The sequence below is a fragment of the Aplidium turbinatum genome, chromosome 13 (assembly GCF_918807975.1).
Source record: "Aplidium turbinatum chromosome 13, kaAplTurb1.1, whole genome shotgun sequence".
Lineage (NCBI taxonomy): Eukaryota > Metazoa > Chordata > Ascidiacea > Aplousobranchia > Polyclinidae > Aplidium > Aplidium turbinatum.
Genome location: NC_137484.1, coordinates 17378450 through 17396527, shown reverse-complemented (window position 1 = coordinate 17396527; position 18078 = coordinate 17378450). Strand labels below are relative to the sequence as shown.

Below are 18078 nucleotides of genomic sequence, written 5' to 3'. Positions count from 1 at the left end.
TCTATGTGTACTCCAGTGGTTCTTAAACGGTGGGAAATTTTCCACCAGTGGGAAATTACTGAATATCCATGCAGTGGGAAATTCTTTCTGGTCTGGAAGTGGGAAATTGTTTTAAGTTTTACTCGAATATCCAAGGAAGTAAATCTGATTAGTTAGTCACAAAAGTAATATTTTTTAACAAACACCGAGTCCTAGTGCATTGTTTTACAATTCATCTGGAATCAGATTTGCGTTGTGCAATCTCAAAAATAGAGCCTGACATTGACTCGATCGTCGCTGACAACCAAGAACAAAAATCGCATTGACATTAATGGACAATCTTTAATGTTATTCTTCTCATTGAAATTGTTCTTTTTGTTAAATACCATTGTGCTTTGGGATATGTCACACAGGTTACTAGGATTCATTTTGATTTTTCAGTCAGTTTTAAAAGTATGTGGGGAATATAGGTTTATTAAGTAGCGGAAGTGGGTAATGAAAGAAAAAAGGTTAAGAACCCCTGCTCTAGATGCATTGGCACCAAGTCTTATGTTTAATTTTACGCAATTTCAACCGCAAGCGACGGTAACTCATCGTATCAAAGTTGAAGCTTTTCTTGTATCGACGTCGCTTATAAGCCGTGGTGAGAACAAAAGGTCCACGCATACTGCCATATTCCTTCACGCTGTGAAGCAGTTAGGATTAACGAGACATGGGCCAAATTAATTACTTTCATCCAGCTGGTGGGAAAATTTTGAACAATAGAATATGAAATATTTCAGAGGATGTGCTGAGAAATGCCTTATATCTCTCAATTTATAACCTTTATTCGCTCAAAATTTCAGCTCAATAGAGGTGAATGAAAGTTAGGAAAAGTCAAGAAATCTCATAGTCGCAGCCTCAGTGGTTTTAGAGATACAACTGTTGATGCAAAAAAGTTGAATTGACAGCCCCCCCCCAACCTTCAAACAGTTAAACAAGTATAAAAAAATTTCACTTGGTAATAACGTGATATTTTCTAAAACACAACTATTTCTAAAAAAGTAGGTATTTATAAACAAATCGTAATACAATTTAATTTTCTGGTCTTCCAGAAGAAAAGCAGCTTATAGGGTATACCAAAGTTGCACAAATCTCTTTTTTTCTTGCTAATCTGACAGCATTCAAACAAGAGATTCACCAAAGTGTTGAACTGCTGACGGAAGCATACCCAGAAGATGAAACTTACAGATGAACATACGCACTTTCACATGTAGGCCAATTTGTGACAAAACCATAGGTCTATACAGAATCAGAAGAGCACGTTTTGTCTGATACATTTCGGGGGCCTTATCAAATTATATACAAGCAAGACATTCAAATGGCCTTCCCAAATGTAGAATCAATTATTTGGCTATTTTTTAGCTTGATGGTTTCCAACTGGTCAGAAGAGAAGTATTTTTCAAGACTTAAAAATGAATAAAGATCCAGAAAGTTTCAAGATAGGTTGATTAACTTGATCTTTATTCTCGGACAAGAGAAGCTTCTTTGAGAGCTTAATCCTGGCAGTTTCGCATACTTGTAGAATGTAGAGGCTCTGAACCACTGACGCAGACCCGGTCACCGAGATTAACAAAGTAAAGTTTCCGATAGTTTTTAAAGTGTTGTTGCCGGGGAATTATTCCATTTACTAGTTGCCGCTGAATGGAGAGCAGTCCTTGTATGCATTGCTTAAGAGCCCACCCCGAGATCCAAACCAGCGTTGCTTGATTTTGAGTGGGGCGCTTAACCACTAAGCTAACGAAGTACGCTATTTTGTGTATTAAAAGTGACAAACTGAGCCAATTAAACTGTGGTAACACCATGGCTTAACATGTTTGTGGGAGCAGACGTTTTCGGTTATGAACTTAAACAAGAACCGCTTAAGAAAAATTCAAAACCTTTTAGCATTGAAAAATAAACAGCTTTAGCTTTTCAGCTGCAAACTAAGGATGTGTCATATGATTTTTATTTCTTAAGATGGCAAAACTATTGTGTGTGCTGGTATTAAACTGAGTTCATTACAGTATTTCCATTGAAAACGATAAGATACAAATTTTTCTGTAACTGCATTGTTTGCGTTTATTTTCCCTATACCTGCACTTGAACGCCTTCTACATGCACTTGAACGTTTTGTATAAACATGCAGTTTCGCCATAAAAGTTATTGAATTTGATTCAAAGCTATATTTTGAAAAATATCTATCTGTATAGCCTACTTCCCAAACCTGTTTGAAATACGTATTTTTATAACACTTTCATGTCATTCTTCTTCGTCGTATGAGCTGTTCTTCGGACTATATGTTTGGGCATGATGTCACCAGCCACTCGACAGTCTCGTCATCCAGGGCCTTCAGTCCAAGCGTTCCATGTGGTGGTTGATGGATTGGGCAGTCATGGACGACATGATCTACTGTCTGGTCTGTGGCGCCACACTCGCATCCCTGGGAGGGAGCCAGGCCCCATCTGCACATGTCTGAACGAAAGCGACCGACGCCGGTTCGTAGGCGGTTAAGCCGGACCCACGCAAGTCTTGCGAGGGACATTTCCGGAGGGTGGAGATTGACGTCGGGTAGGAAATCACGGAGTCGGGAGGTGTTGTTTTGCCACTCCATGTTCCATGTGTAGTTCGTCCAGTGTGCCGCACTTATTCCAAGATCTTCAACGTTGTTCAGAAGCTGTCGTGCGGCGGGCACAAATGGGCGTCTTGATTTCAGTCGCTGCTGTCCTCCAGGTAGGCGCTGGAGTGTACTGTGGAGGAGGTGGCCGGGGTCCAGCGCGCGACGAGCAAGGGAAATCATGGCTCCTTTATGGCGAAGCTCAGCAGGTTGGATGCCTGCAAGGATGGGAAGGCAGTCCGTTGGAGTGGGACGCAGGCATCCAGTCACAGTGTGTAGTGCGTCATTGATGGCGGTGTCAATGTGGCGGGTGTGAGAGCTGCGGCACCACACTGGTGCGCAGTACTCGGCAGTAGAATGGACGAGGGCCAAGGTAGCTGTGCGAAGGGTTTTCGCATCAGCTCCCCAGCCGGAACCCGCCAGCCGCCTCAAAAGTGCAACGCGCGCAGATAGTTTTTTGCGCAGTGACTCCAGGTGTCGTCGGTACGTGAGTGACCGTTTCATGTCATGAAAAGCTTGTTAAAAATCAATGTAATACTACACACTTTTTCCTTCTCCCACCTGAAGACGTCCTTTGAAAATATTGTTTGTATTGTATTTACCATAAATTTGTTATATTAAACTACGTTTGGTAAGCACAAGCTAATCTGATTGGTATATTCAATGGGTTGTGAGTGAGGCTATGTTTTCACGATTACTGCAACAGGTGACACATTTTAAAAGTTAACTTTCTGCATGATTAGTTCTGAAGATGCGCATTACCATTGTGTGCAAAACGTCAATAAAGTAGCAGATTCCAGATTCTTTGTGTTTTTCTATTTGTACTTTGAACATCGATCATAGAAAATACAATAATTTTCACATATAATAAAGCATAACTTTTGCTTTAATTGGACCCACAACCAATGAAGCAGTAATCGTAGATGTTCTGCTGCATGATTAAGTCTGTCAGTAGGCTTCCATTGTATTACATTTTTCCTATATTGAGGCAGTAATTTTATTACGTAACAATCGGGGCAGCTGCTTTTAAAGTGGCCCGAAAAAAGTGGATTTGAGATCATCAAGTTCAAAGACCCATGCCACGACAAACATTGCCACTGAAGGTTTGCAATCTTTATTTTAATAAAGGTTGTATACCCTAATGAAGATTAATAAAGATTGCAAACCTTCAGCGACAACGTCCACCACAGCACGAATCTCCAAATTCGATTATCTCAAAATCACTGTTTTGACTAGGGCCACTTTAGAATCAGCTGTCCCAATTGTAATACACAATCTAAAGTAAAAGTTGTCTTTATTGATTGAAAGGAATTTTGAAATTAAATAATTCGACAAATGCGTCAAACACAGTCTCGCCCTAACTAGGGCACCTGCGACATTTTGCTTCTAATCCATCTGTGTGAAGTATAATCTATGCCTTGGGCCTCCCTTTCTCTAAATTTGGCCTTGATCACAATGCAAGTCACAAATATAGAAAAACGTTAAGTACGCCCAAGTCCAACTCGTTTGTCTTGAAGATTGTTGCAATTTAGCTACAATTTTTAAGACAAATGAGTTGGATTTTACCCTTTGCACAGAATTTGTTAAGAATAAGGAAAAGTGTTTAATTTTAAGTTAAGTGCAGGGCAGGCCCACTGCAACACAATCTTGTCACTAATCTTATTGCAAGGTAATGATAAAATAAAACGAAACTCAGTAGGCTACAAGATAAATTCTTGCAGTAGGTATGAGAAAGACTTGCCTTTTCAATGCAGTGAAGGCATGGCGATCTATACTACTGGCCTTCCCAACGTGGCAACAGCCAAATAATGAGGGGGTCTATTAAGTTTTGGCAACTAACAGGTATTAGGCGTAAAAAAGGCGTCTTTGCATGAATTATTACTAACAAACAAATACTTCTGGATTAGAAAACGATTTTTTTAACATACTGAGTGTTTTGAAAGTTGGGTCACTCTTGAATTCGTGTACCTTGATTCTGTTGATATCTTGATTTTCATGGTATTCTTAACATGTAGCTATTGTCCTGCTTTCTTGCCACTTATTTAATAATATTACATCTTAATTACGTTTTGGCACTGTATTTACAATTTTTAGGCTAAAAAACATTACTTGATCAATGAAAATTGCTGATTATGTTATATCACTTATCTCAGTTGGTAAATTGAATTTTCGTGTAGGCCCCGCATTATTTGGCTGTTGCCACGTTGGGAAGGCCAGTAGTATAAATCGCCATGAGTGATGAGCATTATCGGCGATAAATTACCGACGATAATTATCGGCGATAAATTTTTATCGCCTATCGTTATCGCTCAATTATTTTTTCAGTTATCGTTTATCGTTATCGCCAAAGGCAATATTTGTTTATCACCGATAAATTTTATTTCGGATCAACACGCAAGTGGAAAGACCATAAAAATGAAACTAAAATTGAAACCAGTCCTTCTTCAGTGTCTGAAGTGTGTGTGCACAGGTTGTTGTCATGGGAGGGGGCACGCCTCTCCTACAGCGACGGCCCTGGCAACACAATAATTTTTAGAGTTGCAAATTGCAATGCAATGAAATGCATGCAACAATTCTCTTGTTGTTTTGCTGCAATCGGCAATCGCGAGTGAATTTTACAATTAAAATGTAAGCGTAGCGCACAGGCGCAAGAGCTTCCTTTAAAGCAAGCGAAAGAAATTGGCAAGTGGTTTGTAAAAGTGTCGCAATACGAGGCCGCTTTCAAGTAGCCTAAGCATTGCAGCAAAAAGAGAACTCTGATTGCAGCATCGTGCATTTTACCGCACTTTTCAAGATCAAGACTCTGGAGAGTGGGAAAACATGTCAAAACTCGTCAAAACATGAAACTTACTGTTTTAAGTGCATTAAATCTTTAGATGAGCAGATTAACTAAAATTGCAAGAACTTGCCTTGAGACGTGCGGTTACGCCACAAACTCAGTTTAAAAGACAAAATTCACACACAATAACAACACAAGATCGGTTATAGACTGTAACTGTAAGATCGATTTTTTTCTAACTTGGTGATATAACTTTAATCCAAAAATAATAACCAAATGCGTAAGTGCCATTTAACTTAAAAGTTAACCTATTTGTGCCGAAAGTGAAAGTACTTAAAAAAATTTTCGGAAAATGTAAATATTGCATAATTATGACCTAAAAAACATATCACAATTATTATTTTTCCTAATTGTGTTTGTACTTTTTGAGAAAAAAGCCGTCCTATATATAGGACGCTAGGCAAATCCGTTATCAAATTTCACAAGTTTCTTGTGCGTAATGCGTAAGCGTTATTACGTTTTACTTATCGCTCAAAGTGATAAATGGGAAATGTCTTGTTCATGTATTGTCATGTCATTATTGTCATCGAGCATTTTATTGAAATGAAAGTTCAAAAAATATGAAGATGAAAATTAGCAAAGTAACACAACATCACTGAAACAAGTCATTGCGGTATATGATATTGCTTGAAGCATTTGACTTGCAGACCAACATCACACTTTTTGCATCTTGTAGTAGTTTTTGCATTAACTACTTGGATTGAACAAGTGTCTTCTTTTAACTATCTTGGTTCTTTCTTGACAGCGGATGCACGATGTAAGAAAGAGATACGAAGAAGAATAGGCCTAGCTAAAGACGCTTTTAATAGACTACGGCCTATGCTATTGGATCGCAAGCTCTCTATTCCTTTGAAGGTGCGACTTCTCAAAGTGTTAGTGTGGTCTGTTCTCCAGTATGGTTGTGAAACATGGACCTTCAACACAGAAACTAGGCGTAACATCAAAGCAGCTGAAATGTGGTTTTACAGAAGAATGCTCCGGATTTTATATACTGATCAAATCACAAATGCATAAGTTTTAAACCAGGTACATCAAAATAAGGAACTATTGACTACATCAATCAGCCAACCAAGAACACTTTGGGACGCTGCACGACAAAGTTAAATTGGAAAAATTTATGAACTGAGCATCTAGTTCATCAAAGGCCGCATCGGCTATGATACTGTTGATGATGAGTAGTTTTTGCATGACAATAGGCGCATCGAGTTGCGTGGTAAAATTATGCTAAATACAGTATAACCTTTCTCATTTACGTATGCGACATAGCCTACCTTAATCAAATATTTTTATTCCCAATAATACAGTGCCTATATTGTAATTCTTATCTCAACAACTCAACGTTCTGCCATTGCTTTAAAGATAGTGTTCACAAAGAAAACAAAAACAATTATCTGAAACTATCAGTAAATACGATAATTATGTTATTGTTCTAAAACAAACACGACTAATTTGACAAGCTTGATGGATTTCACAGTATGCACATTTTTACTACCAATAACGCTTAAGAATACTGATAAATTTTCAAGCATTTTGCGTTTTTTGGAATTTTTTCAATTATTGCTGACTTTGCTGTAAACAGCCCTTTAAGCAGAAAGCAAAATACAAAGTTTGGAATTTTTTATGGTATTTTCATTTGATTTAATTATTTTGCCTACTGCACGTAAGCGGCAGTGTAACTCAATTGATAAACGCATCCAACTGGTATCTGAAGGTATAATTATAAGCACGGCGGTTACCTCAGTGGTTTGATTGTGGATCAAGAGGTTGAAGATTCGATACCCACTGCCGCTGTTGCGATTCTGTTCATGCATAACTTACAAAAGTTTTGTCCCTTTACAGTATATTATGTTCGATGTTTCGTCATGTTGATGAAAACAGTTCGTGCTGCATGAGATGGAGCAGCGCTAATCAAGAAAAAAAAAATTATCGTTATCGGACGTTATCGCTTAACTTTTTTTTGATTTATCGTTTATCGTTATCGCTTTAGGCATTTTTCGTTTATCGATTATCGTTATCGCTTAACTAAAAAATGAGTTATCGCGCCCAACACTGCCTATAGGCTACAACCTCAGATTTTTCTTTTGTAGACTTTTATTCGTCGTTTGGCTAAAGTCATGCACGAAAAAATGCAAAAACGAACAGTTGTCGGAATAAATGAGATCTGTGAATTTGTCAAATGCATTCCTCACTTTACAGACTTGGACATTGACGATCAGGTGGGTGTGAAATGATTGAAGTCAAAATGTTATTTCCTGGCTGAAGTTTAGTCTCGATTTCTTTTTATTCGAGGAAGTCCTTACTTCACCCTATGATTAGGATTAGGTAATATTAAGTTAGGACAGGTCTACATCACGGTGAAAACGACATTGTTTTTCCAAATAAGATGTAACTACTGCTTTGTAAAAGTATGAAGACTTTAATTTGTAGGTTGTTTTGGTGAAGTATGGAAGTTATGAAGCCATCTTCGTGATGATGAGTGCTCTTGTGTATGACAAAGGTATTCTCTTCCCTCTTATCAACACACACGTGACGTTTCAATTCATGGAAGAGGTAATTTATGATGTTGAAAATCAATAATTTGACATTGATTTTTCACCAGACTCCATAAACACAGGCAAAAAAGTCAATGTTCATTAAGTGATTTACAGATTGCGCTTTAAATAAGCCTAACAGGGGTTCTTATATATGGCTGTGAATCCTGGACTGTATGCCCGCAGATAGAAAAAAATATCAACAGTGCTGAAATTTGGTTCATTCGAAGAATGATGGGAATTAACTGGATGGATAAGATCACTAACTCAAAAGTGTGGAAACGCTCTGGGTGCACCCCTGGCGTCCTCATCACAACTATCAAAAAAGGCAAATGATATTTATCGGGCATGTCTACCGCAAACGCGGAATTGAACACTCAGCAATGATGGGGCGACTTCCTGATCAGAGGCACCGCGGGCGTCCACGTTTGGAAATCTTTAAAAATCTCTCAACATGGACAAACCAAAAATTTGAAAACTTAATAAGAGCTATGGACAATCGATCGTTGTGGAGACTCACGGTAGCCGACGCCTTATTCAGGCATGGACGATGATGAACAGGGTTCTTAAACTGGGGTCAGTAGACCCCCAAGGGGTACGCGGATTAGTTTTAGGAGGTCCACGAAGGCTCAATGGAAATCTTAGGGTATAATTTCAAAAATGGAATAAATTTTTCAAAAGAAAAGAGATTAAGTTCAAACAACGCTGATGATTTCCAGTTTGGCGTTTCTAGATGATTGTTATCGCATTGTAGCCTACTGTTTTTTGTTACGTATTGTTGTTTTTGTCGCTATTTGAACATTGCAAAATTTTATCAGTTGCAGCTAAGCTAGTTTAAGATTGTGAAAGGTTAATGCTTATCCTCTTTTGGTAAAGAGAGCCATGGCTGCAATAATCCCTTTTGAGAATACATATTTATGTGAGTCAGGATTTTCAGCCTTGGTAACTATCAAAACAAAGAGTCGAAACCGGTTGGATGCAAAGCATGACATGCGTGTGGCCCATGGCTTACTATATTACAGGCCTTCCAGACGCGCAGTGCCAGCTAAAAACTGGAGGAGAGTGTTTTAAAATCACATTTAACGTGTAATTGGTACAGACCAATCATTTTACCGTTTTGCAACCATTTTTACATTTCTTACTGTCAAACCTACTATTTCTACACAGAATAAATGTTGCTAGATATTGAAATAACATAAAATAACTGATTTTGCTATAGGTTGTGTAATGCTCAGAAAGCATGCAAAATTGCGATTTAACCAAATGTCAACAAAAGAAACTTAAAGTTTCAACTTGAAAATGTATGCATTACACTCAATTCAACAATATTCATAAACAAATATGCAGTTATGTGCTGTGAGCTTTGAATTTTCCGTGCACGGACATTTTGCCGAAAGGACATTTTGCCGAAAGACATTTTGCCGAAAGACATTTTGCCGAAGGGACATTTTGCCGAAAGACATTTTGCCGATGGACAAATTGCCGAAAGGACTAAGGTTGTGAACGATAGACTAAAACACATTGTGGAGAATATCGATACATATAACACAAAAATGAGTTTCGGCAAAATGTCCATTCAGCAAAATGTCTTTCGGCAAAATGTCCTTTCGGCAAAATGTCTTTCGGCAAAATGTCTTTCGGCAAAATGTCCTTTCGGCAAAATGTCCGGGTACCGGATTTTCAATTGAGTTTTACATTGCCAATTAATAAATTGTAACTTCTGGCAATATACAAAAGCCACATGCTAGCACAGTGATTCTCAACCTTTTTTCTTTTGTGGCCTATTTTTACCAAGCATAAATTTCTGTGACCCACTATCCTGTTCACACTGTTGTAGTAGCTTAAAATCAAGGTTCGTATATCATGGTGCAACACAAGGCATTGATTGCAACACGCCACCGAGTCTATAATTAGAACAAAAATTGCCACTCTGTAGTAAAAAACAGCAGCATCATTCATTGTTACTACTATCAAAACTACTAAACTAACGTACAAGTTTAAAATTAACTACAGTGAATCTAGCATTTTTTAAATAGGTCTGCGGCCCATCTCAAAATGTTTTCCATGGCTCAAAATGTTTCCATGGACCGCTGAGATTGCAATATTAATTCTTCCTTAGTTTCTAGCAAAATTAACTTTTTTGCACAATCAATTCAATTTATTTTTCTTTGTCAGAATGCAAAAGAAATGATATTGTAAAAAAGAAATACAGTAACAAAACCAACAAAAGGAAAAGGTGGCAAAACCTTAATGGTTTAAGACGTGCATGAAAGGATCTAATATTGCGGTATATGCATCAATAAATATAGTTAAGCACGGCCACCAAACCTGATTAAGCACGGCTACCAAACCTGATCACCAATCAAAAGTTTTAATGCAATGGCACAAGTTATCAAAGCTTTTAATGTTTTGTGCCTCTGCATACATGGCATACTGGTCTGGCTGGGCATTTCGTGCCACATTTGATGCTTTGACAATTGACAGTGCTTCTAGGCTTAAGTATAGAATTTCTTGTTGGAAGCAAACTTGGTTTGATATCACTAAACACAGATGGTGGCTCAGCTGGTCTATCCTTGCCATAGCACTTAACTGTTGCATAATTTTTAGGCCAATGCCGTTCGCAGATAACTGTATTGGGGCTGTCTGGCACATTATCCCGCGGTATAATTGATATCCACAACTTTTTCTCTTTGGCATTTCGCGGTAAAGGGAATTGTTAATTATTGATTCTATTTTTTGTTAAGGCTCTCACTCCTAAGGAGGTTTTCAATCGAATGAATAAAGTCCAGTCTGATTCAGCATATTTTCATATGTATTTTTATATCAAGGGTGAGACTATTTACATCCAAATAAGTCAATTCCAGATAGTTAAGTAGCTATACAGGCTACACAGACTATAGTTCAATAAAAACATTTCTACCTTATGAGACCTTATTCAAATGCAACAACACATTAATTAAAATACACATAATGAACTATCAACCCACAGAAATCAAGCTAAATGATTATTATTTATTCTAAAATCCATAGTTCACTGTCAATTCTAAGTTCGTTTCGACCACGATGTAATGCTGGCACGCTAGAGCCTAAAATCTGGTATCCGGTCATTAATAAAAAAAATAAGTCGCACTATAGTAGGTACTACTCGCAGGTACTAGGTACTATTCGCACTACAGTAGTATATAACCTGGTGAAATTTTATTGTGTATGTTATTCGCTCTGAGGATGCGCATTGTCATGGTGCGCGAAACGTCAGTGAAGCAATTAACCATCTTGTTTGTTGTTAATTTTACTTTCACTTTCATCAGATGAACGTAGCAACTAGTGCTAGAAACGATAATTGTCCTGATGAACACCCAAACTTTTCAGTATTCAGTAAAATAAGTACGTTGTTCGAATATTTCATAGGAATGTTTTTTGCTTTTTGTCCTTGTTGTAGTTTCCATTACATTGAGTCACACAACATTTGCGTCCCATTCACTATTTACTAATTTAAGATAATAATTTTGATTACAAGTTTGATTAATATTATGTATGGCTGCATCAAAAAAGAAGTAAACATATTATTTCTGTGATGTTGCACACAATAGCCTATATTGTCTATGTAGGCTACTGTAGGCTACTGGTAAAAAGTAATTTTTCCAAAATTTTGCAACAAAACCAATACCGGTAAATCACTTTCTGGCCAAGATATATATATAACTATGTGACAGATGAAAAACTATAATAACTACACTTCGGCAAACCTGAACTTTAGCATTGAAAATTATTCCAATCGAAAGATGACAACTACAACCATATGGCCACTCCATACCCTTGCGCAGGTTAAACTATGCCAACTTTGACAGAAATAATTTCCAATACTAAACTGCCTTAAGGCCAGGCTTCTTGGATCACAATCAAGTTAGCTCACTCGTCAGTAGTCTGATTAAAACATCTCTCGGCTTTGATTTTTCAACTACTTATTCTTTCACGCATTGCTGGACAACATTGTGCTTGCAACATTGTACTTACTGTTCAAAGATGGCCAGTGCAGTATTACTCAATATCTTAGGTTAGCACTCACTGCCATGCAAGAATACTGTATGTGGATACTTTTCAAAAATTCAAACCACATCCATACATTTTGCATCATTCTGACTTTGCAAAATGTGAGAACTGTTCTACTATAAAATGCATCATGCACATTTTTTCAAGCTAAAGTAGCCGTCTGAGTGAAATCATTTCATTTGAATTGTTCAATAAAATACAAAACTTCTATACTAGACTTTTATCTATAAAGCTACACAGGCTGCAAGATCTGAACTAGCAAAACTAAGAATGGCTAGTGCTAGTGAAGGTGTACTGCATAACTAGTACTGGTGTACTGTACAGCATACCCTAGTTGGAGTTACTGTTCTAGTAGTATTAATAGTTAATATGAAAGCACCAACAAATGTTTGTGCAAATACAGAAAAGAAATAAGCTCGCCTTCAGTTTTTAGCTGGCACTGCGCGTCTGGAAGGCCTGTAATATAGTAAGCCATGGTGTGGCCCTATCAAAGACGAAGCCACAATTTCATGTGCTTGTTCAAGACAAACAGCAGCATCCTTCACATTAACGAAATTAAATCGAAGATATTGAAAAACAATCTTCATTCGCTATTTCTTAAATTTAATAAAACATACATTTTGTTACCTCAAATCAAATATAGTTACTCCTCTCTAACCCTTGACAGCCTGTTTCACCCTAAAATGAGGATCATCAGAAGGTCCTTATTCAAATAAAAAAATAGAAATAAATTTTGTTACCAATTCATTCTAATTTTGTTGCGTTATTTTCAATTCATGCTGATCAAAAAAGTTTCTCGGACTAGGCCATAAAAGGGGTCCACGTAAACCAATTTTTTTTTAAGAGATCAGCGTTAAAAAAATTTTTAAGAACCCCTGCCCTAACGAAACGTATTAGCTATCGGCCCAGATCATATACATACAACTTGTTTGGGAATATCTTGTGATTTTTACAAAATTAGGCAAAATTATTAAGATTTTTGTACTGTTGACATGAATTGAAGTAAACCTTTTAGGCAAGTCTTACTGTTGATTGAACTAAAATCTTTTAACCGGTATTAGCAACCTTTTAATCGCCTAGATTGATTTTAATGAGTTTAAGAATTTTAAACAAGCTGAAAGCTCAAGAAAATTAAAAGTTGAATAGGCTACAGATTCAATACTTTAATTTTTTGACGATTGTTTTTCTAGTTGAATGTGTCAGGTGAGCTGATGAAAACCAAGTTCAAGTTTGCTGAAAAACTGGCTTCGCTGCAATTGAGCGATGATGAGATGGCGTTATTTGTTTCAATCATCATATGTAGCCCAGGTACATGTAGATCTTAAACGTACCCTCCTATATCATAATTTTCACCTAATTAAGAGACTTTAATGTGAAAGTTTGCCCCAATAATTTAGTTGGTTAGGCGCCCGATTTTGTACACAAAAAGCAAGATTAAACGGTGCTGGTTCGACTCTTTTCGATTGTGCTTGAGTAGTGATTTCCAAAGACTGATCACCATTCATCTAGGACTAGGTTTTTAGTGGATGAAAGAATTCACAGCTTTAACAATCGAAAACTTCACTTTGTCCAATCTCGGTGTCCGGGCTTGCGTTAATGGTTCAAATCCTTTCAAACTAGTAGTCATAGTCAGAATCGCTCTATGATGTGATCTCCAAAGCATACAGCCACTAATATAATTAATATGCAAAAAATGCAGTAAATATGCAATATGCAGCACGATAATTTGTTACTTGGACTTCGTCATACATTCAAATTCGGAATCAGCGATGATGAGAATGGGATGATTTTGTCAACAATTAATGTTTCTTTGGTGGTATCTTCAATACGTTTTGCTAATGCTTGCTTTGCTCAACTAGACTGCTATCACAACGATTTGGGTTTTTTGGACAAACAAAATCTGCCGATTTATTGCCTTATTTTGCTATATTTGAAATGAAAATACGTAAACAACTCAAAACGTTGGTCACGTGCTAGAGCAAAGCTGTTCAAATTCGGAATCAAAGTCTAAACTTACATATGTGCATAGGTGGGCAAAGTTACTTTCAAAAGTAACTGAGTTACAGTTACAGTTACTTGGCCAAAATAGTAACTGAGTTACCGTTACAGTTACCGATTTTAAAAAGTAACTAGTTACCGTTACTAATTACAGTTACTAGTTACTTTCAGTTACTCACAAATCTGAACATAAAATTCTGCACCTGGCCAGCTCTGCATGCACGTCCAGTTTAACCGCAATGTTTGGTATAGTGTTAGAGCCATCCTGCTAACATAACAGCACAAGTACAACACCAACAAGGTTTTATTTAAAAAAAATACTCAGTGGCTTGTATGTTTATCTCCTTTGAGAAATACGAGCATTTCAAAGTGCTCGTCACTCAGGCTTGCCTATTTGGGCTTTAAAATGTCCTTGCCCAATCGTCGTCGTCGTGTGAGCCTCTGGGGCCCGAGAGTCTATTCTTTTACCGCCCCAGATTCACGATGTTCCCGGACTACACTGGAAGGCTACTAGAGAGCAGCCAGTCTTTGGTTTCATCATTCATGACACGCAGACCTTCCACTCCGTTAGGTGGCTTGAAGATGTTACAGTCATTGATGATGTCCGCCCCGATAGTTCAATTGGTTAGCGCGTCACTTCTGGAACGAAGAAGCTTCAAGATCAAGCGGCACTGGTCCGACTCTCAGGGCATGCGCTTGAGCAACGCACGTTAAGGACTGCTCTCCATTTAGCGGCATCTAATAGATGGAATAATTTCCTGGCAACGAGACTTCAACAATCGGAAACTTCACTCTGTCAATCTCGGTGACCGGGCTTGCGTCAGTGATTTAAAGCCTTTAGTCTACAAGTATGCGAAACTGCCAGGATTAAGTTCTGCAAGAAGCTTTCCCAGTCCGAGGATAAAGATTTAATCAATCAATCAATCACTGATGTGGTCTGCGGTCTGTTCCTCGGCACCACATTCACAGGAGGAGGAAGAGGCCATTTCCCATTGGTGCATGGTTGAGCGGAAAAGCCCGACGCCCGCATGGAGACGGATCCATGCCTGTCTTGGTAGTGTCAGGTCAATGGAGCGTGTGTCGGCGTCGGAGATGAACGAATAAAGTCTGGTGATGAACAAGTGCTGCAATGAAAACAATATTTCTACTGCAGCACTTGACGGAATGGGAGTGTTATGTTTTTAAAACAGTTTTTTCATCGGTCCAATTGTGAATCTGGATCCGCTTAACTTGTCCTCAGGGTCCGCTTCTAAATACTCCTGTAACAGATTCAACGCGCATTGCTTTCTTTTCTTGGTTTTTGCGTAAAGTGGTGCAAAAAGTCCTCCGTGGCTCTACCTACCACCATCCACTTCAGTGTCGCTGCTACTCCCCTCTTCAGCAGAGCAGTTTGCTTCTTCAATTGCTTGAAGCATGTTTTGTTTTATTTTGGTCTTCAATTCAGCAGTGTCGCTTAATGATCAGGCATTAATCAAAGATAAGTCTAAATTGTGGGTGGAATGCAGTCGCAAGCTGAAAGTCGCTGTCCTCGAACCAATGACCAAATCTGGTTTGAATTGCTTCCACAAGAACGTCCACCAACGGCAAGCAAACAGCAATGCTGTTGCTGGTTTTAATGTCAGACAATCTTTTTAGAAGCATTGCAAGCGTTACACTAAATGCAATAAATTTCAACTTCTTGAAGGTAACTACTTGATGTTCTTGCCACTAATGTAACTAACTGACTATAAACATCAACAACTTGCTTTTAATCGCTGCGTGTTTCTTGATGCTTATAGTCAGTTAGTTAGTTACCTTCAAGAAGTTGAAATTTACTGCATTTTTATAAATATTTTCAGGTTCCTGATGAGGGCTTAAGTTAAACCGAAAACGTTTGACTGTTAAACTCATTTGTAAATATGTAAAATATATTATTATAATGCTCAACCCTGTTGTATTGTTGTGTCTTGCCTGTCTTTGGTACATATTGATTAATCGCCAAAAACAATTAATTTAGCCAAATCAGTTATCAAAAATCGCCAAAAAAGAGCCAAATCATAAATATGCAGCTAAACGTCTTAAAATATCGCCAGATTTCTGGACTTTGGCGATAAATTCGCCAATATGGCAACCCTTCTCCACCAGACCACAAAACAAAAGTAGAACCGCGCATGCGCAGTGCTGCGCCGATACATCTGTGAAAAAAATGCATTATTGCGCAAAACGCAGCAAACACGCACTAAGCAAGACACAAACACGTGCAGAGAAATAAACGGCAATTAAAAACTGAAATTTCAATACAAAAGTAACTTGTAACTGTAACTGTTGAAAAAGTGCTAAAATAGGAACTAGTTACCGCGTTTCGTTACTTTTGGAAAATAGTAACGAAGTTACCGTTACAGTTACTCAAAAAGTAACTAGTTACAGTAACTAGTTACTTTTGTAACTAGTTACTGCCCACCTCTGCATATGTGTTTGATAGGGTCTATTCATATCTCAATTCTCAACATGCCATAGTTTTGTTGTGACACAGTGTTATGTTTGAGTATCGTTGATGCGGAGTCTTTCTGCAACAGTATTTCAAAATAGAAGCTGTTCAAAGCAATTAGGCTACAGCCTGAAAAGTACAAAATTAGCAAATAAGCTTCTGCTGCCTGAATCCATCCATTTATCTAAGAGTAGCATCACTCTAGTTCAGTGGTTCTATGGGTATTTACCCACATGTGGGTAATTTGAAGATAGCATGTGGGTAATCAGCTGAACCAGAATATATAGAATTATAGATGTAACAAACAATGTCACAGCTGTAAGTGGTAAAGTTGCTTTATTACTTACACTTTTTTTGATGTTTTGAGTCCCTTCAAAACAACCAAACAAGCACAGTGATATTTTATCATTTTTAAAATTGTTTCGTCATAGTAATTTATTTTCTCATCATTTTTGTCCATTGTACACAAAAAACAAGAACAAATGTCTCACTGACACTATTGATGTCGTTCTTTGCATTAAATGTTATTTTTGTTGAATAACGCTGTTCTATATTTTTAATACAGCAAAATAGATAAAATTAGATTTTGGGTAATGGGACTTTCATCTGGACAGAAATGGGTAATAAGGGAAAAAAGGTTAAAAACCCATGCTCTAGTTGGTACGAAACAAGTTTGTGGTGCAATAGCTTTACTTTTTTCAACTTGCCTAAAGGGCTAGATTGTTCAGTTTATAAAGACCATTGTATCGATTAAATCTATTTTTGTCGTATCTGGGCTTACGTGTGGTCACAGCGGTAAACCATAATCTCTTCTTGGGAAAATTTTAACATAAAGTTCCCGAATCCGTTCGTCTGTATATAATGACCGAAGAAACACACACTTGAACTTCTTTTCAAACAGTGTATTTCTGTAAAATTAGCCCACGGCTACCGAAAACGAGGGGGTGCAACGCCTTACACCACTGAAAAACTGTCACTACAGAACAGATTACTTGGATAAAAGACGGAACCTTTGTCCAGCTAGCAAGCACTAAGCCAACAGTTAAATGTGCGGCCAACTTTCAAACAATCATTTTACGAATGACCAGAATAGATAGCAATATCTCAAATTCACGTAGAAAGTAACTGTGACGCAATAAATGAAAGACAATTATGAAGTCATTCCAACAGGTGTTTAAAGCTGATGTAATATTTCCTGTTTAAACAGGCCCAAACAAGTCCAAACAAGTTTGACACAAGTCTATGAACGATGGTGCAATTTTGGCACATTTTCTAGCAACTTCCATGACGTAATATTCAGTAGACTTGAACGGTTTTATATGACGTTTGATTTGTACCGAGATTGGCCGTAACATAGCGGCCCCTAGTTATGACAGTCTAACATGGCATAACTAAAAAAGAATTGAAAGACAATCGTGAGCCAATGAATAAAACACACGATACACAAATTTTTTGAATCACTCACGTTTAAGTTAATACGCAAATACAAAGGGCATGCAAAGAATGAACAGCAATAAGAATAAACACGACGATACATGAAATTGGTACCATAGGTACACGCTAAATGACGCTATATACA

The 18078-nt window shown here is 37.7% G+C and overlaps 1 protein-coding gene across 1 annotated transcript in view; it reads left to right on the top strand.

The window, feature by feature from the left end:
* The window catches only part of LOC145782342 (peroxisome proliferator-activated receptor alpha-like), a 35716-nt gene extending 22357 nt beyond the window's left edge, over positions 1–13359 (top strand). Inside the window, exons 7-9 of the mRNA XM_082594127.1 lie at positions 7541–7669; positions 7881–8003; positions 13225–13359. Of these exons, the coding sequence (XP_082450253.1) occupies positions 7541–7669; positions 7881–8003; positions 13225–13359 (387 nt within the window). The remainder of the gene's footprint in view (positions 1–7540; positions 7670–7880; positions 8004–13224) is intronic.
* Positions 13360–18078: the final 4719 nt, after the last annotated feature.